The following is a 27,885-nucleotide window of genomic DNA, read 5'->3' on the forward strand; positions in this document are numbered from 1 at the left end:
TACATAGCATACAACTAAAGCGCTTATTTTGTTAAAGGATATGTTAACAATGTTTCAAGTGTCTTAAAACAACAGTCAGGTGTCCATATGAACAGTTTCAAAGTTTTATCTGAAGTTTATATGAGGCTTCAGCAGTCTGAGTTAGTCATTTCATGTGCATATCTGACACATTTACAGTATTTTTAGCATCAAATTCCCTCTTTGTGTTTCAGACAGTGTTTCCTTGTTGAGCTGCAGTGGAAGTATAGTAACAAAAAGAGGGACTTTGGCTCTAAAAAGACTGAAACATTGAAAGATATCTACTTGATTTAACTCATTTGGATGCTGAAACTTCATATTAGCCTCAGATAAACTTTTAAATACATTTTTGCACAGAGGGAGGACTGTGGATTTTGTCCCACCTTAATTTACATTGTAAGTGCATTATGAAGGGATCTTCTAGTGGCCAGTATGAACAGGAGGAATGATTATGGAAAGAAAAACCTGTTTCAGTGTTCATTTGGGCTCCTGGCTGTTGTTTTAAGACAGACTTGAAAAATTGTGAACCTGTCCCTTTAATGTACTGACACCAGAGGGCATCAAGTTGACTAAATTATATCATAAATAATACAAACATCTCTGAAAACTTTTTTTTTATCACACGGCATACAAATAACTAGACAGATAGATAGATTTAATGATTCACAAAGGGGAAGCTACAATAGTCACCACATGTCAACAAATATGACAAGAGCTAAAAACAGAACAAAGACAATCAAAGCCAGAATAAAACAGTCTGAAAGACAGCAATGCACACATGGATAAGTAATGTGTTTGATGTTTGCTCCACAGAGCAAATAAAGAGTATAAAAGGTCTAAACAGCCAGCAGTCATAAATAATCATAAAGGACACATGACTCTAGCATGTCGTTCATCACCTAACACTAACAATAGCCTTTAGCTTGTCTGCTAGCTTATGTATGGCTAACTTTATAAATGTAAAAAATGGCTACATTTATCAAATTAGGGTTTCGTTGTTTAGAAAAGTCTACCTCGCAAACATTATATCTGATAACAAACACTTTAGATCATCTGCAATCTCATTTAACATGAAAACAGCTCCAGAAGATTGTGTTTTCTTGGCCTGACTAAACTGTTTAACCATAAATCTAAATGTTCTTATATGCTGTTTAGAAACTGTCAGTTAGCCCACTGTCAGCCCACTGGCCTCCTGAAAATGGCTCAACTGGGGGCCCTGAGATAATTATCCATCTCCATGGCCCCTGTCCAGCCTTGAATCATGGCCGCCTCCGCTTTAGTTTTCTGCTCTTCTAAACTACAAATTATTGTCAGTATAATACACATAAATACACTGCAGCCTGCATTTTTGTGTTTGTCTGGCTACTTACATTTTAATAAGTAACCCTGCTGGCTTCCTGAGCTGCTTCTTGTGACTCAGTAGGCTTCTTTCTCTGATCCCTGTTGTTTTGGTTGACTAAACTCTGTGTATGCACAGCTCTGGCTTCGGGCTAATGCAGCTGTGCAGGCTGGGTCTCTTATCCGGGGTTTTCGCAGTGATGCAATGTTTCCAGATGTGAAACAAGAGGGAAAAAATTTGAATTAGTCTGGCTTAAGGAACAACAATTACTCCCCCAAACAAATATGCCTGTAATACTATTGTAAAGGCTTTACTATACAGAGAACTTGGAATAGGGTTAAAGAATGTCTTTCATGTCCAGAATCAACCACAAGTTTGTGGTTTTTGTGACGAATGGCACCAAATATCTCACTCAGTGTCAGGATTGTTTACATGATCGTCTTTGTTTACTTCTGTTTTCCGACAGTATAGGTTGCACGGGAAATTGTTCACTGTGATATTTTCATAGATTTTTAAAAATTGCATTAGGTTACATGCATTTAACAGCCATTTCTGTGCAAAGCAACTTATATAAGTGCATTTAATCCCCAAACAAGAGCTAGATCTCAAACTATTTGTATCATGATAGTTTTATTTCTACAGTGTTCTCCCACAGTTAAGCTTCTGTCAGTCAACCATCTGTGTAAACATTTTTGATAGAGGAAGCATCATATATTATCATATCTGTGTAGCTTACATTGCTTTGAAACTACCTGCCATGTTGTTTGGTTATGAAAGATTTGTGGCAGCATTAGTTTCCTTATTGAGGCGGGTGTGGGTGGACAGGCATGTTGGACGCATCTGAGCTGTGGTTTGTTCTGCCAGATATCCTCCTAAAATCTGAAGGACAGAAACTTCAAAAATATCTCCGCCTAAGTGAAGTGAACCTGTGTGGACAGCACAAGAGCACCTCCTGGTGGCTTTATATGGACGAGTTATATGGAATTTTACTGTGTGGATCGTTCATGACAGTCAATCTTGCTTTTGCATTTTCTTGTGCACTGATAAGTTGTTTTCATCACTTAATACATATAATGTTCTTAATCATAAATGGCAACAGTAACCTGGATGGGGATGTTTGATTTTTCATGGTTCATCATTTGAATTTGGTGCCAAAATTCAGTATTGTACTAAAAAGAGCAGTTGGAAAACCGTAAGTTAGTTTTCATTGCTATGACTTAATGTTTGTGGTTCAGGTGAGTAAGCTGAGAGTTGAAAGTCGTTACTATTGTTTTGTTCACTTCAATGTGCATCCATTAGGGTGGGGTTGCAAAATACTAGAACACTAAAACAACAGTCAGTGACACAGCTAGTGTCAACACAATCTGAACATTATGGGATTTACTGCAGGTCAGAGTCTAGTGTTTCCCAGAGAAAATCAGTGACTTAAATCAGTGCCTTGTAAAATATTACTATTCAAATTATGTTATCACAATTATTTCAAATTATTTTGTTTACTAGGATCTGATAATCTGTTAATATTAATTTAAGTTCTCCAGAGAATAAAACATTTCTGAGTTCCCTTGAAAACAGCTCTGGTCTTATGTGTGTATGTTTAAATACTAGACTTGCATATCAAATTTCAAATTCCCAGTTTGCTGTGTCCAACAGACAGCAGACAGGTGAAATGTCATTCATAAATTGGTACACTTTCATCCATCATTAAAAGATGCCCTCAGGAGACATAATATCAGGTATATGTTGGTTCATAGTGAAAACCCGCCAGTTATTTCATCATACATGCCAGCCAAGACAAAAAAAATTTCAATGCCTGATGATATTTTTTTTATACCTGAAAAATAAAATAAATAAAAAAACAAAACACAAATATCTTCATCATTTTATTTTCATTACTGATCTGCAATCTTTTACTAAAATTTCAAAAGCATTAATATTATATACAGGTGACGATTGTTGCTGCAGATTTTCAGAAGACGTTGAGGGCAAATATTATTCTAATAATGATTAAATCCATAAGTTACAATACAAATTACATAATATAAACCCTGAACTTTGTAACAGTGATGACCCTAAAATTCACAGGTAGAAGAATAATTTCTCTGCTTTGTATAAACCGGTTTGCATGATGATTATTTTATGTTCTTTGAACTGGGATTCCCTACACTTCCCTACAAGAAACACTGGAACAGGAACTCTGTATGATCCTGTTTTTTGCTGCATCAGTGTCTACCAGATGCAGCTATTCACATCTGGATCAGTGATAGTTGGTCAGACAGATACATCTGAGTTGTCAAAGAAAGAGCCAAAGCTGATTGGCTGTTCGGTGCATTCTGCTGCACAAATCAGAGACTGAAAGCAGAACGTGACAAAGCTGATTGGCTGCTCAGATGCTCCTGGAGGTCAGGCACTGGTTGACCACCTCTAGTAGCGAGGAGTTCTCCAGAGCTGCTGCCACTCTCTCTTTGTCTGCCAGCTGTTTGTTCACTGCACACACACAACACAATAAAAAAAATGTCACATAACATGTAAATAAAACAAATTATTTAACAATGAGCTGTAACTATTATCACCTATGACACTGTAGCTAACAGCTGCTTATTGAACTGGATATGAACATGCAACCAAACAGGAAATATGTGCAGTAAATATTACACTATATGGAAAATATCATCATCTAATCACATCTGCTGTCTCTGTGTGATATTTCCTACCTGCTTCCTCTGAGGCGTGAGTCCCTGGAGTGATGTGGACGTCAATCTGAGTAGAAACACAGACTGCATTTAGACGAAGACACGCAGAAATCCAACAATGTCCAACAAGTTGTTCTTATCAACTAACGATCGACCAAAGGAGACGAGGTGTTAAATGTGCATCCCCAGTGTCAACACACATTCACATACTTTGAACCTGTCTGGCAGGGAGCGGAGCAGCTTGACTTTGATTGACAGACCGATGAGCGTCGCCATGCTGCAGTGAGGGATCGTGGGTGTGAACTCAATACCCACAGTGCTCTCTGCATCGTTCACCTGAGCAACACAGAAACAGAAATAAAGTTAATAAAAATTTTAATTACTGTTAAAACATAACAGTAATATTATTAATGTAATAACTTGAAGGGAATTCAAAACAGAAAGACATTTATAGGTGGCCTGTAGTATTTAAGACCTGGAAAAACCTTTTCGTTACTACATTCTTTCGTCCTTCAATAATTTTCATTCTTGAAACAACAAAAAAATCTGCCAATAATTCATTTTATTTGTTAGCAAAATAAACCAATTTGTCTCCAGAATTTTATTGAATTGGCAGTATTTTCTTTCAGGAAACATAACAGCAGTAAATTCAGGTTTATAGGGGACAGAAACATGGTGTAAAACAGTAAATTGAGGTTAAGTTTAATCCTGTTTTCATATTTTTAAAAAAAGAAAGAATATATTTAAATTAATTATCACGCTTTTTTTCCACTCATCCTGTAAACAATCTTAAGAATAACATCAGGACACAAAATTACAAGGACGTACTTTGACTCGGATTTGCTCCACGACATTGAGTTCCTCCAGAGACAGGGGGTGTTCTGGGTCATTGATGGATCTGATCAGATGTAACTTTAGTTAAAGACAAAAATATGAAAACAACACTAGATCTACCTCTGTTCTGAACTCTAATGCGGTCACTATATTATTCCTTTCAATCAACAAATAAAACAAGCAGTTCCTAACCCTAGACTGAGATTTGAGCTGAGATTATAGGGATTAGATGTATATAAAGTCTGAGACCACTTTTAGTCTCAGTTTTTGAGACCCTACTGTATATAAAATTACAATTATGAATCTAAAAGTCAACAAACAAATCTGGAGAAACAGCTCTCCCTTTATAAGAAATGTTACACTTGGTATTCAGAGATCCTTGGTGTTTGATCTGGACCTGGTCTAATGTGGTCCGGATGGAGAAATATCAGTGAAATCGCCCTTTTTTCTATTTTCATAAGAAAAATAAAGGTTTCCCCAAACCTAAAAGTGGGTTTAAACAGCGTTAAGGCTTTTGCTACGATGTCCAACACTCTTTCATAAGTGTAAGTGGTGAAAATACGGAGAATCTGCTAAATATTATTATTTATGCTTCCGTTAACTTTCCCCTTAATGACGGATAAGAAGCTAACTTCACCATCGTCGATTTCACTGCTCCCCCCCCCCCCCCCCCCCCCCCCCCCCCCAATCCAGACCACATTAGACCAGGTCCAGATCAGAGTCCACTGTATTTAAACTTATCAAATCTGGACTAGATTACCAAGGAGACTCAAGAGACTCATTAAAACACAGTTTCACGTTTGTGAAACTTTTATTCTATTTGTGGAAAACGAAAAAAATCGCACTTTCACCGTATTTCCCCATCCAGACCACATCAGAGGTTTCCAGTTTTCACTAATAGAATAAAGGTTTCTCAAATCTGAAACTATGTTTCAATCAATCTCTAGAGTCTCCTTGGTAAACTAGTCCAGATTTGACAAGTCTAAATACAGTGGCCTTTGATCTGGACTTGCTCTGATGTGGTCTGGATGGCGTAACATCAGTGAAATCGCCCTTTTATCTATTTTCATAAGCAATAAAAAGGTTTCACGAATCTGACATTGGGTTTAAACAGCGTTAAGGCTTTCGCTACTATGTCTAACACTCTTTCATAAGTGTAAGTGATGAAAAACAGAGAATCAGCTGCTAAATATCTTTATTTATGTTTCCCTTAATATTCCCCTTAACTACGAATCAGAAGCTAACTTCAGCATCGTTATCAATTCTCCATTTACTTAATAATTATCTGGTATTTTTTTCTTGTTGTTTTTATGTCTTTGTAAAGCACGCTGTAACTTGTTTCTGAAAAGTGTTATAACAATAAAGCTATTATTATCATCTTTAAGTAGCTGTTCATGTTAACTTAATGACGCAACAGCCAGTAAAAGAAAGAAATACGTCTGCTGTCACCAGTATAACCAGCCAGACAAGTTAGTGAGCACAGATATATTTGTCAGGAGTAAAACCAATGTAAAGCAGAGAAAAACGAGCTGTTAGTTAGTGTCAAAAACAGGATATCGAATATTTCTCTGTCGTCGATGGGGTCGTGGACATCTTCATCCTCATCGGACGCTGTCAGCAGTCTCTCCCCGGACCGCTGGAAAATCACAGGGTTTGCGTTCTCCAAACGGGTTCCCCCAGACATTTAGACGGTGTTTCAGTCCAAGGTAAAATGTAAATACCTCTCTTTGAATCTGTGATGCTAGTGTTGAACACACTGCGCAACCTGTTTGCAGCAAACCAACACAAACACTTCCGGGAATAACGGAAAGCGAGAGAGCCCAACAAGTAGGGAAATAATCTTAAAGTGACAGTACACCCAAAAAGTTCCACCTCTAAATACAATAGACGGTTTTCTATTTAAGAAGTTCTAACTACAACTGCTCACAAGTAACAACAAGGTGAGTTATTGTGTGAAATTGTGTCCTTTTATTTAGAGAGACAATCATCCTCCAATTTTTTGAGCCATAGCTTGAAATATGTGACCCGTGTCTTGTTCTGTGTCTCTTCAAATCACGTTCGCTTTCTTTTACCTTTTTGTATCTTTGTTTTCATCAGTGGTAAAAAGTACATTTACTTAAATGCTGTACTTAAGTACAATTTTGAAGTACTACTGATGCTACTTTATACTTCCACTCCACTGCATTTCAGAGGGAATATTGTACTTTCTACTCCACTACATTTATTTGACAGCTTTAGTTACTTCTCAGATGAAGATTTGACACAATAACATAACTAGCTTTTAAAATTCAGCATATTGTTAAAGATGAAACCAGTGGTTTCGAAGCTTTTTGGCTTTTGACGTCTTACAAAAAGCAGTGTGTAGTCGGGGTCACGTTTCAGATGTCTATGAGTTGTTAACAGCTCCACCAAATAGTGATTTTTTCCTCTAAACTTCTCACATGGTTTCATTTCAATAAATGTTCAAATGATCCAATATTTCACCAAAAATCTGAAAAAAGATTTCTTTTCTCTCCCATTAATCATCTCACGACCCCTCAAATGTATCTGGTGACCCTTTGGAGGGGCCCAACCCCTAGGTTGGGAACCACTGGACTAAACTAGCTAATTGTATATAAAGTAGTGTAAACTAGCTCCACCTCCAGCAGCTACAACAGTAACATGCTGCTCTAACACTGATGCCTCACTATTAATAATCTAATGATATCATATATAATAATATATCAGTCAGAGGAACCAAACCACTACTTTTACTACTTTAACTACATTTGCTGCTAATATTTTTACTTTTTTCATGCAGGCCTTTTACTTGTAATGGAATATTTTTATTTTATTTTATTAGTACTTTAATTTAAGCAAAGGACTTGAATACTTCTCCCCCCACTGGTTTTCAAATGGTTTTCCTTTATGTGTTTACACGTTAAGTATTAAAAAATATTCTCTTGGAATAAGTTGTATTGTTGTTTGAGGTGAAATATTCCTTTACTGGCTGGTCATGACTCCTCGTTTGTCCAACAGATGGCAGAAATGGTCTATTTTACCTCAACAACAGCAACACCATTCAAAGTTTATTACACTGCCAAAGGACAAAATTATCTCCAGGAGTTTTGGTTAAGAATAATCTATCTGTTAACCTGTAATTTTGTGATTAATTTAGTTATCTCAACACCATGGCCGTATGTGATGAAAATGCTCAGTTTGTTTTGTAATTGACCAAACAAACAAACAGAATAGTTTGTTAAGTTTTGTCCACACCAGTCTCAGTCAGACCTCTCAGATCTAACTTACAACTCCTTCCTTTAACCACAAACACAAATCATCCCATAGCACCTAACAGGGAAAGGACCCTTTTTTCCTATCTGGGTGATAGACACAGAGAAAAATGTGATGATGAAATTAGGGCTGAGTAACAGATCGTGGCGTCAGTAAGCTGAGACGATCACCTTGTTATAAAGAAAGCAACATACACTTGAAATCAGTGAATGCCTTCTGAGCCAGTTAGTGGTGTAAAGGACAGAATGAGAGAAAACACTCTCCATTACTGGTGTGTCTCCCCTGCCGGTGATTTGTCTGCTACTAAACAAGTGAAAGCTGATAGGTGGATTAGATAAACACTTTTTTGAATTGAGACATCTCCCACTAGCTTTCAGTTCTTAATGTTTTTTTCCTATAGACAATAAATACTGTCCCAAGTGTCACGTTTCAGCTTTAAAAAAAAAACAGTCTGATTGAGAGAAACCCTCAGTGGACAAATGGCAGGAATACTTGTATGTCACCTGTACTACAGTGATGAGATCATCACCAGCAGAGCCTGCGGCCACATCCGAAATGCTGATTTCATCAAGACAGAATCTTAATGAGCTGCTGAAGTCAGTGGAAATGCAGGAGACTGATCAATATGATTTCAACATATGTTCACCTTTTCAAAAAAAAAAAAAAAAAAAAAAAGTGCATATAATGAGGCTGAATATAGCTGCTGACACCTACATGACATTTTGTAATATAAATGTCATGCAGAAGGGCAGCAGCAGAGGAAAAGGGTGAAATATTTGTCTAATTGTGACAATTTGGATGAACAGATAACAAACTTTTAGATAATTTTATGAAAGATGGATTCTATGAAAACAGTCTGTCTAATAATTGGCTGACTTCACTAAACACGTCAAATTTGTTTGAGCAAGAATGATGTTTCCTTCTCCTTAGTTTGGTTTCTTGAAGAATTACAGTTATTATTATTAATGTGTAGCCATTGGTAGCATTAATATAACATTATTCTCCTGATACTTCCCAACAGACACACCATTTCATACCTATGTAACACATATCTTTGAGATTTAATTCTTCCAGAGCTTCATTAATAAGGAAATCTATAAATCACATAACATGGTACAACAGTCATTATACCTGATCCTAACAACTTTATCATTTTGGGATGAAAACTTTGCAGTTTGCAGCCAGAATGTCCCCGTCAAGCTGAAAGAGGAGAGTTAAAAACCTCAGATTAATGCTGTGCACAACCAGAATGACAAATGCGACTTTGCTGCTGTAGGCTGTCGAGAATCTCGATGAGCTTTTAGTTTGACATGGCATCCTGTGCAAAAAAACCCCCAAAAAAACAACAATCCCACGTTCTGTTTGACGTCTAAACATTTCCGGAAAATGAGCACTGTTTGTGGCTAGTTAACAGTCAGAGTGGTACAACCTCAGCCTCTCTGCATTTAAACTGGTCTTTTTAAAATTCCTAACAATACCAGTGGAAGCAATGGGGCTGACTACATATGTGGTGAAAATGAGACTGTCCCGCAGCTGTTGTGCACTGTGTGTAATAGATGATTAATTCTAGTTTGTTCTTAGTGTTTCAGTACACAGTGGGTCCCATATTTACACGGAACCAGATCTTAATCTTCGACTAGTTTGGTGTTGATGGGCCCAGAGCAGCACACCTGATGCGCATATAATGAGCCCGCAACGCTGTTGACAACAACAAGACAACTTGTAATATAAATTGCATACAAAAGGGTATCAATATTCAGAAAACAGGGCCAGTCAGGTGCTTCAAACAAAAGTGTTTGATGAATTGTTGAACAGCGTCTGAAATGCTGCCCGAATACCTTTCCAATTTTGCAATTGTGAGGCCTGCCTCCGACAATTTTAACTAAATAATAACTTTTCAAACACTCTGAAAGCGTTTCCGCTTCATGTAACGACTGGCCAGGTGTGCAGAGGTGAGACAGAGTAGGCAGAGTTTGAACCTCTTTCTCAAGCTCTCGTCACACAACTATAATCCATCACTTTTTGTATGTTCAAATAAGTGCAACACCATGAATGCCTTTGAGGAAAGAATGTCTAAAAGTGTGCACCATTATGAACCCTATGTATAATGGCAGGCTTTTCACTCTGCCTTTGTGTGGCCGTTCAAACAGCTGTAGTAACACTTTTGCCTTTAGACTTAGTCAGAGAACACACTGTATGAACTGGTATGAAGGCCGGGAAATGCTTGAAACAGTCACAACAAGTTAGACCATTGCAAGAAAATTAAAAACAACTAATTTTAATGTATCATGTACATTTCCGGATCTGTATTTTTACTCTGGGGCTCTACTGGAATATCTTTGCATGACAGTTACATACCAGTTATACTGGCTCATTATGCAGCCTCTCAGTTCAGTCTCTAAGGCCCCCCACCAATGAGCCCACTCTGTTCTGATTGGCCAGTTCCTGAAAGCCGCATCTATGTAAACAAACAACAGTAGTCAGATTTTGTTTCTTTTCTCGTTCTTTACTTGAAATGGAAACTTCTCAAATGCATCTGAACATGTTCGAGCCTGAATCCGATCCAAAATAAGCAAGCGGACAATGTGAACAACCTTAGCAACAAAGGCTACAGAACAGACGGCAATTTGTGGGCATGCTCAAAAATCTGATGTCATCATGAAGAGGAAGTAGAGGTAATATTGTAAATGCAGCATTCAGAGCAGCGCTGGCTTTGACTTAGAGGGAGCACCTCAAGTTTTGGAACTTCGACCACATTTAACATAGACAAGTTGCATCACAACAGTATAAAATTAACAGAAAATCACAAAAAAGGATGATATATCCCATTTAAAACCCAGGCTATCTCAAAACACTGCAATTACACTAGAATTCAAGCATTGCTGCTTGGCATGGGTATTGTAAGTGGCAATAGCTGCTAAAATTAAGTGCAAAAGGCACCTTCCTCTTATGGATCTTATGCACCCCAAAGTGCCTTCTAAATAATTATCTGATAAGCAAAATTACCTCTCTGATCATCCCAGGTGTCCTCTGCTTAGCTCAAGCACTAATCTGGTCTTCAGGAGCTAAATTGGTAAAACTGGCTGCTGTCTTTTGGTCTCTTTTGGCACATGTTTGCTTCTTTCTGTGATGTGTTGAGACCACAGCAAATCATTCACAGGACACGCTGGTTGTCCATCGGTTTTAGGTCCTGATTAATATTTAGATGATCTGAATGAAAATGCTCCGGGCTCCTGAGGAACAGAGAACCACAACTGTAATGTTTTTGGTGCTTTAATAAAGTGGAGAGTGTTCAGTTCTTTTGTAAATTTGATGAGATACTCAAGAGAAGCAAGACGAGGACAAAACTCATACACGGCCTGCTGCATACATAGCTCCGAGGCAATGATATAGAAATAAATGTCTTGATTTTAGCATAACAGCATTTTTTTTTCAGATTTTTAATGTTATAATGTGATAAACATGCAGGCTGACAGCTGACCAATAATTCATTAAGTCATATATTTCAAACTGACAGGTTTAGATTGTTTAAGATTTCTTCCTTCTGTATAATTAAGCCTACAGAGACGACAGCCTTTTATTATCCTATAGCTTACGGCCACAGGAGAAGCACATAGAATGTATTATACATATTGTATTTTGTTAGAGGGTTTGCTGCTCCACAGAGCCTCTGTGTCTTCTAAGAAAGAGAGATTCTCTCCATCATTTATGATTTACTGAATGAAAAATACAGTCGCAAGGTCAAAATTATACCGAAGGCGGAGATAAACAAAGGTTTTTTTTTTCAAAGCCATAGCGAGGAATACCAGCTGAACAATGACGGTGAAGTTTAGAATGTAAATATAAACCAGTATAGAGTCTTTGTACACACAGAGGACGAGCTGCTGACCATCATTTGTGATTCATGTAATTAAACACGCATCTTCAGCTGCAAGGTCAGCTCAAACGCTGTCTCAGAAAACACAAAGACAATGCGCAATGATGTGGTGTCCAACAACATCCTCTATTTAAATAGTCTGTAGGGTTTATCAGTAGAATAAGACAGGATCAGGTAGGATGCTTACTGATTTTAAAAACAGTGGAAAAGCACATGCTCCATCATGGCACACAGGCAATCGCGCAAGCCCCCAGGAAGTGCGCCAAGTTTTGAAAATAATTTAACATAGTGGCCAAACCGTGGGATTACAACTCCAGGTCTGACAGGGTCCCAGCATTTTTCCTGCACACAATCATTGGAAAATGAGCGTCTGTAAAACGGTGGATGAATTTTTTGAGCTTCACAACCCCCGTGAAACAACTCGTTTCATTATCAGAATTAGATCCATTTGTTCCGATAACATTTGGAAAGTCTGGAAGAGCCGCATGATTGAATTATTTTATCCCCATTCAAATTAGCAGAGGGCTAAACCAGAAGTCAGCTGTCTCGGCCAATGGAAGTCTCTATGGGTGCTGGGGCCCATAGAGCGTGCTCTCTTTATATATCCATGCAATCGCAACAACACAAGTCACTTCCTGCCTGTTTCCTATAGTCTATTAGCCTACAACACCACATTATGGTATAATGTAGAACAGAACAATTAATAACTGAATACAACACCTTCCTCACTTGTCATGCTCTTCTCTCTTTACAAACTAGCTTGTGCTCTGTTCAGTAAAGGCAAAAATAAATTTTAAATACACAATGTCATGTCAGATGACTTTCTCACTGGATGTTATGATGAGAAGAAGGTAAGATACACTACAAGTGAACAAGAAACATTAGTTTGTTAAAGGAACATGTTAAAATATTATTTACAGAAAACTTCTCTGAATTCAGGCAATAAATATAGTGAATTGTTGCAGTTTAGAAGCTAATAACCATATCTTGTATAATTGCATTGCATCAGAAACATTCACATTTCAGAAGTTTGTCCAGTTTCCTACTTATGTGCACATTCAGAAACACTGAAACAGCCAAGAAGAGACAGTTCAATAGGGAGAGATCAATTGGAAGTGCATCACAAAATTTATTGATGTTAGCAACAGAAAGATTTTTGGCAATTAGACTCCATCAATGTGAAGCATCTTCATGAAAGTGTAGGCCCATATGAAGTCTATACGATGGTGGTGGTGGATTGGAGGCAGCAGGTGGTTGATGGAAACCTTTGGACGAGTCTCCCTGGGTTTGATGAAGGTCATAGTGGTGATGGGAAGGAGGTGGGGGTGCACAGGTCTGAAAGACAGAATAGCAGTATTGCAGCAATATTTAAAGAATGGCATCTTGGGACTGACTGACCTTGGCTCGAGGAACGTGAATAAAGTGATTTTGACAGCGTGGGAAAAGCAGAAGTAACAGGAGGAAATAGCAGACATTCACTCATAGTGGAATAAAAGGGACATTTACAAACAAATTTAGCTAAGGGAAAAGTTTCCAGTCCAATCAAATTTAGCTAGAGCAAGCATCCAATACTATGTTTATCATATAAATTGCCAAATTGTCTAACACACGGTCTAAAACTGTCTCCATAACAAACCCGTGTTTTTATCTGCCAGTTGGTCTGGCATCATGTGAACCTGATTGAAGTGTAAATGTTGTGTGCTGTAAGATTGCTCAAGGAAAAAAAAAAAAAAATCTATTTGTAACTAAATTACATATGTAACAGTCTCTGTGTAAAGCTGGTGTGGAATTTTTCAGGCAAGTTTTTGCAGAGAAATAATCAGTTGAACGATTAGTCATTACCATTAATTGCCTAAAAGTGTTTCAAGGGTATAAATTAGCTCCCAATTTGTAAACGTTGCTCCAGCATTTTGCGTGCCTCATTTAACTTCAACCAGCGTTCATTTTGCTCAGAGACAAAACACCACTACGCAACTGTTTTTCATCTGGTGCTTTTAGTATTCTGAATGAGCTCAGCTCTCCAGTGTGGGTTTGATGGCACTTTGCAGTGGGAAGGGGTTTCCTCCCTGAGTGAGTGTTAATTAATAATGTCATTATTTTTCTTCAGGAGAGGAGCAGCACTATCTGGAGGGACACACAGAGACTAACAGAAAGAGAGGTGAAAACATCGAGATGAAACAGGTTGTTCATTTAGGCAGAGTCACTTGTCATCTCTCATCATGGTTGGGGCTGTAATCACTCACTCTCTTCTTGGCGTCGCTGAATGTCAAGAGAGCTGATGAGACACACTTCAGTTCAGTCACACGGGGAGGTAAGTCAGCTTCAGATAAGAAACATATCAGTCTCAGTACAGAAACAAAGAAAATAAATTAACTTCAGGTCAGAAACACTAAGTATAGATTAGCTTCAGTTCAGAAACAGAAAGTAAGTGAAAAAATTCTTTGACTGTCCTGGAAACCTGAAGCTTATCTCGTGTGTATAGACCGAAAAAACAGCACACTCAGACATAACCTACATTCACCTGGACCTGGGCTATTTAATTATATCTTCAACAGGAATACAGAAAGTATTTCCTCTGCTGACATTTCACACTGTTACTGAGATGGTGAGAACACTCTCTGTCACAGCTTTGTATTACTGACACATCTTGTAATTGAGCTGTTATACTTAAAAGAGACTCCTCACCAGGCCCGGATTGAGCCTCAGGACCGGTGGGCCAATTCCCACTAGCCGACCTGATTCATCTCCTGATTGGCCTGAGCTGTCAGGCCAGTGTCAAAACACAAAATTATTAAGGTAAATCGTGGCAAAAACATGGTGAAATTGCCAAAAATCAGCGATATGTTTGCAAAAAAGGCATAAGGTCACAAACACTAGCCCACTAGGTGTGTATACACTGTAGCACATTAGCTAAATTGCTTGGATAATCAATGCATTTCCAAAGGCCATGTTATGCTAACTAATTAGCATCACGATTAGCAGCATCACTTATCTTAACGTTAGCTAACAAGCCATGGGAAAGAACTGTTGCACACACCTTTCATATATGTTTTAACAGTTACAAACTGAACATAATTGCGATCTGAAGGAGTAACTTACAAGTATTTGGTGTATGAACAGTAAAATTACATCCCATGCACAGAACATGCACAACCAGAGTAGCCTAAGCTACAAACTGGGAAAAGTGGCACCTTTTGTCTTCACTCATACATTATTTTCTTATTTCATAGAAGAGCTTCTTGTGTTTGCCAGTCAGGCCTCCATTGCCTGCTGTTGCTGTGTTGCTGACTCAACTATTATTCTGATTGTAGCTTAATATGATGATTTCAGTCAGTTTAATTTTGTAGTTGTGGTGTGGTACTGTGACTGGGAGATGAAATGAGAGCACCTTTGTGATGCGCTTTGAAAATTTGGCTGTGTTGAAACTCGTGCTCTAATTTAAAGGTAGCCCACATATGTAGGAGATAAATAATAATCATGCAGATTTACGTCCGGATTGTCATTTGTGTTCGTTTGTGTGGATCTGGACTGGAGTCCTCCTATTGAGTACACCTGGTCTATGAGGTAGCTTGGGTAGGTGTGAAATTCCCGGCCTGAATTTTTGTCCCAGTCCAGCCCTGCTCCTCACAGTTTGTTTGAGTTTGAAAATCTCTACATGAGATACCATTAATGATGAGGAAGAAACTTTCTAAAACTCTGAAAGTGTGCTTATGGTTCCTCATTTTGTGTCTCCTACAGGCAGCTTCATCTTCACACCAAGGCGGTATTGAGCTTGACACTCACCAACGTCATGGGGCTGGAACACAGGTCTTCCAGTTGATTAGCAGTCTCCCTCCTCACAGCTTCATTCTCAGTTTATTTATTATTGACAGTCACACAGACACTCTGGCCGCTGGCTATCTCCACATAGGAGCTCCTATCAGGAGAGCAGTGTTTTCTGGCTCTTCATTGTGCTGAGGGGAAATGAGCCTTCACAAAGGGATGAGCAACATGACAGCTCACTGATAGCAACATGTAATATTTTATTGGCACAGATGTCTGCTCTCCACACTGGCAACGTTATCCATCAATCACAGATGCATATATGCACACACACACTCACACACATGCACACACACATACATGCTCACACAAATACACACACACACTCAACCCAGTGACAGTGTTATGTGATCTTCTCTGTTGTTGACTCTTGGCAGAGGGAGTTGTGAGGGGGTTTTATCTCACGCATTGATGAAGTTTTCCCATGTATGGTTCTATGGTATTTATTTGTCACTGTTTCTGATTTCTCAGCAGCAGATTTATCAATTTAAGACCATGTTAAAGGATAAGACTGGAGATTTTTTATATTTTTCTTATTGTGAACAAATCTCATGTGCAGAGACAAACCAACAATGAATTTATCTTACAAGTATTGTTTGTGTATCCAAAGTCTGATATATCTTATTCCTCTGTGTTGTAGACTTCAGTTGTTCAAAAACTATTAAAAACAATGAGTCACACCGCTGCACCGGGTGACATGTTCCTTCCCTGAAGAGAGTGGTTACTGGAACTTGTCTGTAAATGTCTCCAAAGAGTAAAAACAGTGACAGATAGAAAACTTCAGAAGGTGCATGTCCTCCCAAGAAAAACAGCACAATAGGTTGTAATGTCAGTCGGCCATGAACGACCTGTATGTGACAGATGCCACTCAGGTGGCAGGTTGGATGGATGGTTTAACTTGCAGTAAGTGGAGTTTGGACTTTGCTTTCCCATTTCTAACTGCAAGTGTCACATTTTGAACCACAAGTTGAGACAGTTTTTTAAAAACCATTACTAGTGGTCATTTTAATCCAAATCATGATCTTTCCCCAAACCTAACCAGACCTTAATCACATCACTAAAAAAAACAAAACGCAGACAAATGATGTTGTCCTGCCGATTACTGCCTATCAGGGTGCCAGATTAGAAAAGTCACATGGTCAAACAACATATTTGGTTTTGACACACACAGTACTTGTAAGTAGGATGAGTTCATCGTCGGTTTGGCTCTGCACATAAGATTTGTTACCTTGTGAGGCAGCTGGACTTGCGAGATAACGACACCACAAGATCACATGAGAATCCATCTTGTCAGGCTTCAAGTTATGCACTTGTGTCCGAACCACTGGTGGTGTGGGCCGATCAGCATTGTGAATCCAGCTGCCTTGCAAGGTAAGATGGGGATAGATTGTGATGGACAGATGTTTTATCCAATCACTTGCCAAGTATTTTTTTTTTTTTTAAAATGCCCGTCCTTTTCCAAACAGTTTCTATGGACGACTTCAGGTTATAAGATTTGTTGACAATAAGAAAAATATAGAACATTTCCAGCCTTACCCTTTAAAATAGTATTATACAAACATGTAGCCTAGAATAAAACAATGACTATGTGAACTTAGTTCACATAGTTTTAGTTTATCCAACTGTACAAACAAAATTAACCTAAACATAGTTGGATGATTTACTCTAACCTATTTTTGATTGTTCTGACACTGTTATATTCAAACAAAATGTTTAGGGATCTAGGTTTATAGATCCTTTTTTTGTATTCAGGTATTCCCATCTTCCATTTACTTTTAGGATTCTGGTGTTGTTGCCTTAAACCATAAATCATTTCTGTTTTCATGCAATCAATACTTTTCAATTTAAACATCTGTTAAAATGAGAAATGTAAAAGAGAATGCTCTGTGATCCAAGGGACATTTTAAAATGTCCAGTGTAACAGTCTTGACAACATATCCTATGTATAAAATGAAAAATATAAAGAGTAAAAATTCAAATAAAGAGCTGAAGAGAAGAGAAAATCTTTTTTTTTTTTTCAAACTATCCTGCATGGTATACCCAAGAAGTCCAGAATCTATAATAGCTCATTACATTCCCAACACGCTTTGTGAGGTCTGATAACTCTTCTGAAGTTTGGTGTAGGCTGAATCCTTGTAGGTCATACATTTCCAAACATAGCCGTATCAGTTAATGTCCAAATTCACACTGGTAAAGAACACAGGATGAGTTGCTTTTATTTTTCTGTGGAAATATTTCAGATGTTGGAGAGATATATCAATGCTTTGACTTTCCTCCCGTTGCTCTATTCCCTTGTGATTTTTTTTCCTCAAGATTAACCGCTAAACATTTTGACTGCTCTCATGTGTGGGATTCACAAAACAGAAAATATCTGCTTTTGGAAGATTGTAAAATAGATGCTTTTTGATGTCTGTCATTCTTTCTGCAGTTACATTTCAGAGCCCTTTGCTTCGGCTAGACTTTTGATTTCTCCCTGCAGGGCATTTTGGTTAGTTTCACATTGTAAAACCTCTAAAAAAAAAAAAAATAAAAAAAAAAAAGACCCTGTGACTCCAAGGAATTATCTTTTAAAAGCCATAACTGTAGGGCCTTCGAACGGTCACCTCCTCTCATATCTCTCAGTATGAAGGAAATGTGAAAAAACAGACCGCCTGGTGGTGAAAAAGCCTCACGTTGAATTGTGAGGATATCAGTTCAAACCCTGATCCTAGCAAACATTCAGACTTTAAAGCCAATATGTGTAGAGTTTTTATGTGGCTCTAGCATCTGTCAAATAGCATCTTTCAAGTTTTTGTTTTCAGAAAAGGTAGAAAAAAAACAATTACTTTTCTCAAGAAGAAGACGAAACAGTATGTTCTGACTGAGAAGAAGGTTGCAGGGAGTCTGTTGATTTCATAAAAGCACAAAAACAACATGATCACAAAAACAGGCTGACTACTGGCTGATCATAAAAACAATAACTTTTTATAGCACCTTTTAAAAACAGAGTTCACAAAGTGCTTTGGCAGACAAAGCAAAAGTAGAATACTCAGAAGACAATATAACATCAGAAAGCCAAAAAGTAAGGTCAAATAAAAGGAAGACAAAATTAATATAAAGTTAAGATAAAGTTAAAATAAGATGCAAAAAAGATGCAAAAACACAGTAGAGAGAATACAGAAGGATGATGAAAGATAAAGACGTTAAGAGAGATAAAAGTTAAAAAATGTAAATCTAAATAAATACAAATAAAAATAATAAAAGCAATAAAAAGCCACATAAAAGTAAGTCTATAAAAATGGGTTTTAAGAAGTGATTTAAAAGAAGTCACTGATTATCTCTCCAGGCAGGTTGTTTCAAAGCCGAGGGGCCCTGACGGTTAAAGCACAGTCACCTTTAGATTTAAGCCTCGACTTTGGAACGGTCAGAAGGGCCCACCTGAGGATCCAAGGCTGCGAATTGGTTCATATGGCGTTAACATTTCTATTATGTAGCTTAGACGAGCTTTTAAAGTGATCAGTAAAATCTTAAAATCAATTCTAAATCAAACAGGGAGGCAGTGGAGAGATGTTAAGACTTGGGTGATGTGATGTCGTCTGTTAAAACCAGTAAGAAGCCGAGCTGCTGCATTCTGAGCTAGTTGGAGGTGAGAGAGTGACTTTTGGTTTATGAAAGGAGAAAGGAGGAAGTTACAGTAGTCAAGTCTAGAGAAAATAAGTGCATGAATTACTTTTTCCAGGTGAGAGTATGAGAACACTGGTTTAATTCTGGAGATTCGTATTTGAAGGATGCAGGACTGGACAACTATTTTGATCTGTGGTTCAAAGCTTAAAACTGAATCAAACAGTACTCCCAAAGCTCTGGCAGCAGGCTTCACATTAGCAGACAAGGGACCAAGGCCACTCTCAATGAGACTGATTGGGTTTGGGGGACTGAACAATATGATTTCTGATTTTGGGTTATTGAGTCGTAGAAAATTTTGTGCCATCCAACAGTTGACATCACTGAGACAATCTACAGCAGCAGATAGGCTTTTTCTCAGGGGAAAGTATAACTGTGAGTCATTTGCATAGCAATGAAAAGAGACATTGTGACGTTGGATGATTTGGCCAAGTGGAAGCATTTCAATAGAAAATAAAAAATGGACCTAAAATTGAACCTTGCGGAACACCACAGGTAATGTGAGTTGTAGAAGACGAGTAATTACCAATGGTGACTGAAGAGGTACTTTCTAAAAGGTAAGAATACTAAGTGCAGTGTCCCTGATGCTAACCCAGGTTTAAAGACAGCCAGTTAAAATGGCATGATCTACTTTGTCAAAAGCTGCACTAGTCTAAAAGAATTAAAATTGCGCTCCCCCCCCCCCCCCCGTCGGCTGCTAAAAGGAGGTCATTGGTTTTCTTGAGGAGGGCACTTTCTGTGCTATGTAAAGCTCTAAAAGCTGACTGAAAGTTCTAAAAGATGTTATTATGACACATAAAAGCTAAAAGTTGGGTTGAAGCCACTTTTTCTAAAACTTTTGATAAATGTAAGAATGACGATGATGAATGTACTCGCTGTCTGCGGAGTGACAAGAGAGAAACAGAGAGAGAGAGAGGGGGGGGTTCAGAGGCAGAGTTCAGTATTAAAGGATTATAACTTTGTGGTAGAGTAGGTACAGACAGTGACACATGAGGGTGTAGAGGTAGAAGGGATTTCATATTGATTTAACCTCACACACCAACACAAAGATAGCTAAATACGAACGCTTTCCATCACCAATGTTTCACCAACAACAAATTAAACCTTGATTTGTTTAAATCCACATTTTAATTCATATTTTGTCCTCTCATAGTGATTCAATCGTGACTCATCAGCTTAATTGTGACCTCATATCTGCTTGAAAAATCGCAGCCAAACAACCCACCACTTATTTATCAAATGATGATCTTTTTGACAAATTTTAGTCCACATCTAAGATCCAGCAAAACCACACTGGCTGGGCTGACAAATTATCTTTTGGTTACTGATGACTCAGACCTGCGCTCCTGGTGCTCCGTCAATAGTAATGATCATTTTTAGGTTTTCTCATAAATCAGCCTCTTGTGGACATGTGAGCAAATGAGTCAGGTCAAGTCAGTTTATTTATAAAAGCACATTTAAAAACAACAAATGTTGACCAAAGTGCTTAACAGAGAGATGACAATAAAATAAAATCACATATGAAGAACAGAACAAATAACATTTAGATAAAATCATAAAAACACAGCAGCATTGCACAGAGAACAAATAAATAATAAAAGCAGAGTGTAACCAGTCATGTCTTCATAATGACTTTTAAAAGGCTAAAGAAAAGAGATGAGTCTTAAGATGGGTTTTAAAAATATCATTTAAGGGGGAGGATGTAATAATGAGAGGAAAACTGTTCCACAGAACAAAGGAAAATACCTGATCACCTCTGGATTTAAAGTGGGAATGTGGAATGAAGCAGATCTGAGGGATCCAGTGGTAGAACAGGGTGTGAGGATTTTAGAAAGATAAGCTGGTGCCAGTCCATGTAGTGCTTTAAAAAATATTACTGTTCTGTCTCAGAAGCAAACACAGAAGTGAAGTGATGATGTTACCACGTTGAAAAACCTCAGTTTGGTTGGATAGTTAAAGTGTCAGTCTTTAACACTGGTCACTGCTGGTTTCTTTTAACCATCTTTTGCTTACGTCAAACAAACGGATTTAGTTGAATAGTTAATTATTTTCTTGTTTAAGCTATCCACATCTGAAATAACTTTACAGCTAGTTCTGGATGAAACATACTGCAACCAAGATTATGTGTTAAGTGTTGTTCTATTTCTGTTTTGTTAAGTTAATTCAAAGGAATAGTTCATGTCATTTATTTATATATTTATATAGTTCAACATCACAAATCCACAAATTACAAATTTGCCTCAAGGGGCTTTACAATCTGTACAGTATACAACATCTTCTATCTTTAGACTCTCAGTTCAAATAAGGAAAAACTCCCCCCCTCAAAAAAATCACCTTAAATGGGGGAAAAATGGAAGAAACCTCAGGAAGACAAACAGAGGAGGGATCCCTCTTTCAGGACAGACAGACATGCAATAGATGTGTACAGAACAGACCAAAAAAGCTAAATTACAGTATGGAAGAACAGGATGACAGAATTCATAACATAAGATTTTGGAAAATATGCTTCTTTGCTTCTTTGCCGAGAAGTATGAGAAGAATGATACCAATTTCATGTTTGTACACTACTTATGAATCTAGAGCTAGACTGGAACCTGGCCTCCAGTCGACTAGACCTGAGGAAGGGAATTCAAATGAAAATTATTGTCGCCTTAAAAAAGTTCTGTGGCCCAGATCCGGGCTCACAACCAACACTTTCAGCACTTTCATCTGGCTCACATACCGTGTGGAGTGATGGCACTTGGGCAGTCCGCTCCCGTTTCCCAGATCTGGGCCACAAGCGAGCCATAGCAATGCAACCAAGAACAAACCAGATAAACCAGAACGAGAGCACCACATCTTTACCTTAAAAGGCTCACATTTGATTTGGGATATTTTAAATGTGGACCATTTCAGGCTCATATCCATTTTGTCCATGCCAGACGTCACGGTGACTACAGCCATTATTCTTTACAGTCTCTGTTTTAACTGTAAAGTGTTTATAAATATTGACTTCATATAGTGTTTTACATTTTGGAGCAGTGCTCTTTAGAAATGAATGTATTTCCTGCGAGGCTACTGGAGGGATAATCAGCTCTGTTTTTTCCTGTGTGTACTCTTCTTGACCTTGTCTGTCTCATTATGTCAAGAAATACAAGAACACACAGGCTTTGTTCTAATGAATTTATTATAGCAGCCTTACATCAAGACAGAGAATCACTTTGTTGTTTTGAAGCCGCCAGTGGAGGTTGATTTCAACAAGAGAGAACAACAACCTTGGCAAATAAAACATTGATGCTACATTGTTTGAGTGTGTGTGTGTGTTTTGATGTTTGTGCACATGTGCAGGTAGGCTCCATGATGTTAGGTCGTGTATATGTAATTCTACATATGTTGTATCTTTTCTGGACGCGATAACATGTTTTTAACGGCACATTTCTCAACTATCATTAAAAGAATCATAATTTGGTCATCATGTGATTCGACACAACAGGGATTCAACCTACACCCGGTCCATAAAAGTTTCACAAGTACTGTTTCAAACCCCTCTGGTGTCTGTTAGGTCTTCACACAGAAAAACCATGGAGAGATGCATTTCCTGCAGCAGCAGTGACAGCAGTATGTATTATTGGCATAAACACGAGAAGAGATATACAGCACAAGCAACGATATTCAGAAGGGATCAGACAAGGTCACAATATTAATTCTAAACAGGTTTTGAGTATATAATGCATTCATATTGTAAAAGTAAATGAATTACTCAATTTTTCAGTGTGCTGTTGATGCACACTGTGGTCCCACGATGCAATTCATTTTATTTCAGTTCTGTACTTTTCTGTCCCATGAGAAAATTTGCACCAAGGCAGCATTAAAAAACAATCAAATCACAAAAAAAACAGTGAGATAATAGAAGACACTAAAGGTGTGAATAATATAAACACAACACACAATACAAAGGAGTAACTGTAATTAATGATTACAATGGCAAAATTAAATTGTAAATAATTTTTATTCATAAAACAGAAAGATGAGAACACTTGTAGTATGAGGAACAACTTTATCAGTTGACCGACGCGTTTCGGCTTGTGGCCTTCATCAGGGTCATATTAAACACATTACAAACACCATTTAAATTAAGTAAGTTGGGTATGAAAAAAAAGATTTAAAAAATATTTGGTCCTTTAACTAGAAAGGTGCAACTAGGGGGTGGTACCTGGGTTCATCCAAAAATGTGCCTATTAGATATGGCATACAGGCTTTGTAAAGTGCTGTGTATAGAGGGTCCTTTTACCTTGTTTCATACCCAACTTACTTTATTTAAATGGTGTAATGTGTTTTATGATGACCCTGATGAAGGCCACAAGCCGAAACGCGTCGGTTAACTAATAAAGTTGTTCCTCATACTACAAGTGTTGTGGGAGTTCTCATCTTTCTAGACTTATTTCTCTTCTCCGTGCTCCTTGGAAGTAGGTGAAGTTGTGCCAGAGACCCTCACTCTGCATCTATTCATAAAACACAGTCAGATATTTGCTTAAATGTGGCCACAAGGTGACCACACACAGCAAATGTCGTACACAATGTGACGTATCTCCACTTCTGGTGCAGACAGGAAATTAAAAGGCAAAATTACAGAGTCAGAGCACTTCCTTGTTGCTGAGAGCATAAGTTCAAAGGCACAAAAAATCTGAGAGCAAGAGTAGAGATTTGAGAGCACATGTTTCACAAGTGCACAGAAGCAGCCTGAATACAAGGAGAGGGGCCATTGCACAAGCAATAATACAGTATATCTGAGTGCAAGCAGAGAAAATCCACAAGCATACAGAATCAACCTGAATACAAGAGAAGGACTTAAACTAGAGCACACAACATCTGAGCAAGTGAGAGTATATTTGAGTGCAGACAGTTTTGAGCAGGAGCAAAGCAAATCTGTACATGAGCAGGGACTATTTGAACATGAGGGCAGGGTTTTGCAGGAAAGCATTACAAAACCTGAACGTGAAATCAAGAAATCATGTTTCAAATTGAAAGACCACACTCCTGAATAAAGATAGGAAAACAGTGCCATTTTAAAATTCTAGTATTATACTGAATACAATATGTTATTCAGCAAAGCACAAATAGTGGGTTTTTTATGAATATTTGTTTCATACAAATATTTTAAAAATTATTTGTTTTCGGGAATAAAGAGGTCGGTTACATCGCTATCTCAGTCTCTCTTCTCTGCTCCGCTGTTACGTCTATCAGCAGGTCTCAATGAGGGGAGTCACATCCACCTGCTACATGACGCACATTTCCTAATTTGGACATCACTCCCGGAGTTGAGGTTGTTCCCCAGAGATAAAGCTGAGCTACTGACACACACACAAAGTGCTCCCAAAGGACTCTCCATAACCTGCTGTTCCCCTTCTCCTTTCCACAAAGTTATGTTGTAAAAAATAGGCTCTGTGTTATGGGTGTATAAATAGGTAACTCAGTAGTCAGCGCAGTCGTCTATGATCTTGGAGACTCCAGTTCAAGACCTGATGTGGGGACCTCCTTCTTAAGGTAGTTTATTCATGAATATTTACTGTAACACTTTAATTTTCTAAAATTAAAAGTGTAATAAAAACAAAAACAGGATTTTTGAGCCTCTTTCCACTTTTATTAGAATACAAATACAAATAATTTTGCTGCCTCAACAAATACATTTATAAATACAAATACTGAGCCCTCTGCACATCCCTAATACTTAATACATAGTACATGTTGTATACCATAAGACAGTAGTATGGACCAAAAATGATGAGCCTAAATAACAGTATAGCACTGGTGTTTTACAATAATAAAAGTTAATCTAACAACAAACTGGTTCTGAAGTTTAAACAAGTTTAAACACCTTGGTTAATGACCAGCAGCTGTGTCTGTCTCTGCCAGTGTGTAACACTCTCTGACTCAGCCAACATTTCCCATCCTATCGTTAGAGCAGATTGGGTCTCTGTTGACCTTTTACTGTAATTATGTTCTGTCAGTGCGGCCTGTCTACTGCCCTCAGTCTAATTCATATTTGGCTCTACAGAAGGAACTGACTAACCGGTGAATTAAATCTGCAGTGATGGGCATTTTAATCGAGAGAGAAGGAGCGAGAGCAAATACAGAACAAAGATAGATATGTAAAACTAACTTCACAAAGAAAGATGTCAGTCTGTCCGTCTGAAAACAATAAGCATAGAAGCCCTGCAGCTTTCCAGGGCAGTGGAAAACTTCCAGCTGAGCACCAACCCATTTTACTTCAAAATGAGACACAGTTACGAAGAGGCTGTTTTAAGGACAGTAGTGATGTTGCTGTGTGATCTATGAGGGGTTTTAGTTTAACGCCCTGATGCCTGGTGGAGGAGAGGCTGAGGAGAGAAGGAACAGGCCAGCACACAGGGTTTCAGAGGAAAATAACATCTGTCTGAAGGAATGGTAATTGAAGATTCTGGCTCCAAGTGTCTGGCATTTCTCAGAGCAAAACAAGTGATGAAAATTTTCAAGTAGTTACCAGTGGTAAAGTAGATGGAAAAAGCTCCACTTCATAGATTGGCTCCCATATTTTAGTCATACATAAAAATATTGTGGGAGTGAACTGTTCATTTACACTGGTCTTTGAATTTCCAGTCAATTTAGAGGCTGCCGGCATTTCAAAAGAGGAGAACTCAGCTGGAATATGTGATCAATATAGTATTACATTAAAATTCTATGAATAGTGATATCTGGGGAGCTGCAGCTGAAATCCTTCACTATTAAAAACTATTAGTCATGTGCAAATAGTGGCATTTCTGGGTCTATTGATGGCTACAGGTATTTACTGTTATCAGCTGAAGGAAAGAGCTACATGTGACATTATTCAGTCATTAATCTAACACAGCACACACCGCTGCAATCACATTAAACGCTATATTTTGATCTGCATTAATATCAAAGTGAAAGAGCCAAACATTTCAGCTATTTGTTCCAAATCGATACCAAAGTTTCGGCACTTATACTAAAACAATACTTTTAAAAATACATTTATTTATTTTACCTTTTTTTTTTTTTACTGAACAAAACATGTTCAGTGCATCAGCGTTCAATAAAGAACTAAATAAATTATGGTCTAAAGTTAGCAAAGTCTAATGATTTACATAAATCATAGAAAGCATAAACAAGCCATGGATGCCAACTTTTCAATATTTGATACTACATAGAAAAGTATCAAGGTTAGATACTCAGTTTTACTCAACTTGCAGGGGTTTATTGTGGTTTTGGAGACTTAATTTTGCACACACATGTTTGTACTTAATTAAAACACATTCCCAATTCTTTAACTTTAAACTTAAAGGACCAATGCGTAGGATTTAGTGGCATCTAGTGGTGAGCTTGCAGGTGACAACCAACTGAATACTGATATATATATTTTTTTAATCAAACATCACACGGTTGTGTTGTGTGATATGAATTACCTAAAGTGAAACTTAAATATTTTGAGCTAGGTTTTCAGCTGACATCTCAGCAAATCTCAGTGATTGCCGTGATTACAGTGATTTGCCATATCTTCTCCATTTTCCAACTTTCACTCAGTCCTCTGTGTCCAATCAAGTTAATCTATTCCAAAAGTCGTTCATTCCTCAACTCAGTGACATAAAAGAGGCTTGTTGGAAGACTTTTATTACATTCATTTACTCTCAAATTACACCTGATGATATTCTGTTCTAATCAATAACACTAATAATCTAAGAGATGTTTGGGTTTTTTTTTTCATTCTCATAAATTAAATTCTCATAGATTTAAACTTTTTTTTTTGGCAAATTTAAAATTCAAAAATGTTGACTTTCTTAAAACTGGTTCAAGTGAATTAATGACATCTATGAACCTTCAATCCATGCTGTAAATAGACAACACCACATGGCGTTCACCGTCGCACTACACTATATATAAACTCTTCACCATATTGTGTTTTCACTTGGCCTTCACTGCCAAATTGACATGATTCAATAGATTGTTCGGGCTGAGAAGGAGATCTCTATTAAGATAAGCCTGAGTGACTGCAGGCTTTAAGAGCTGAGCAGTCTCTCTCTGTCCAATAATGGGAAGCAGTTCAAACCAGGCTGAAACAGGACTGGAAAGACGACGAGTACCGCGCCGGCTGATTGAAACCCTTTGGGAAGCTGGTCTGCTTCACAGAGCACAGTTCAGTATTTATGGACTCTTTTGTCCTATATATGGACTCTATTAGAACAAAGGGCTGACCATTTTGTTTTATTTATTTCACTTGTGTTCGCAGGGAGGGTTTGCTGTGTATGCATCTCTTTCTACAGCCTCACTTTACTTTCAAACAGGCAGCTCAGCAGTGGGGAGTCCCAAAGCGCATAGAAGATAATGAGAATGTTAAAGTA

The 27,885-nt window shown here is 37.9% G+C and overlaps 1 protein-coding gene and 1 long non-coding RNA gene across 4 annotated transcripts; both read right to left on the minus strand.

Moving 5' to 3' along the window:
- Nucleotides 1-3,224: 3,224 nt before the first annotated feature.
- On the minus strand, nucleotides 3,225-6,692 carry ciao2b (cytosolic iron-sulfur assembly component 2B). Its single transcript, XM_042433687.1, has 5 exons — nucleotides 6,439-6,692; nucleotides 4,876-4,955; nucleotides 4,258-4,383; nucleotides 4,069-4,114; nucleotides 3,225-3,841 (listed from the first exon to the last, which is right to left on the minus strand). The coding sequence occupies exons 1-5, from the start codon at nucleotides 6,563-6,565 to the stop codon at nucleotides 3,741-3,743; spliced, it is 480 nt and encodes a 159-aa protein (XP_042289621.1). The 5' UTR covers nucleotides 6,566-6,692; the 3' UTR covers nucleotides 3,225-3,740.
- Nucleotides 6,693-13,140: 6,448 nt separating this feature from the next.
- LOC121912008 lies at nucleotides 13,141-15,211 on the minus strand. 3 transcript variants are annotated; one of them, XR_006099999.1, is made up of 4 exons: nucleotides 15,131-15,200; nucleotides 14,717-14,792; nucleotides 14,275-14,351; nucleotides 13,141-13,366 (listed from the first exon to the last, which is right to left on the minus strand). It is a non-coding gene; the product is annotated as an uncharacterized LOC121912008 (long non-coding RNA). The 3 variants fall into 3 exon arrangements; XR_006100000.1 differs by lacking the exon at nucleotides 14,717-14,792 and having other exon boundaries at nucleotides 15,131-15,211; XR_006099998.1 differs by lacking the exon at nucleotides 15,131-15,200 and having other exon boundaries at nucleotides 14,717-15,105.
- Nucleotides 15,212-27,885: the final 12,674 nt, after the last annotated feature.

Source organism: Thunnus maccoyii, chromosome 14, assembly GCF_910596095.1.
Source record: "Thunnus maccoyii chromosome 14, fThuMac1.1, whole genome shotgun sequence".
NCBI classification, from domain to species: Eukaryota; Metazoa; Chordata; class Actinopteri; order Scombriformes; family Scombridae; genus Thunnus; species Thunnus maccoyii.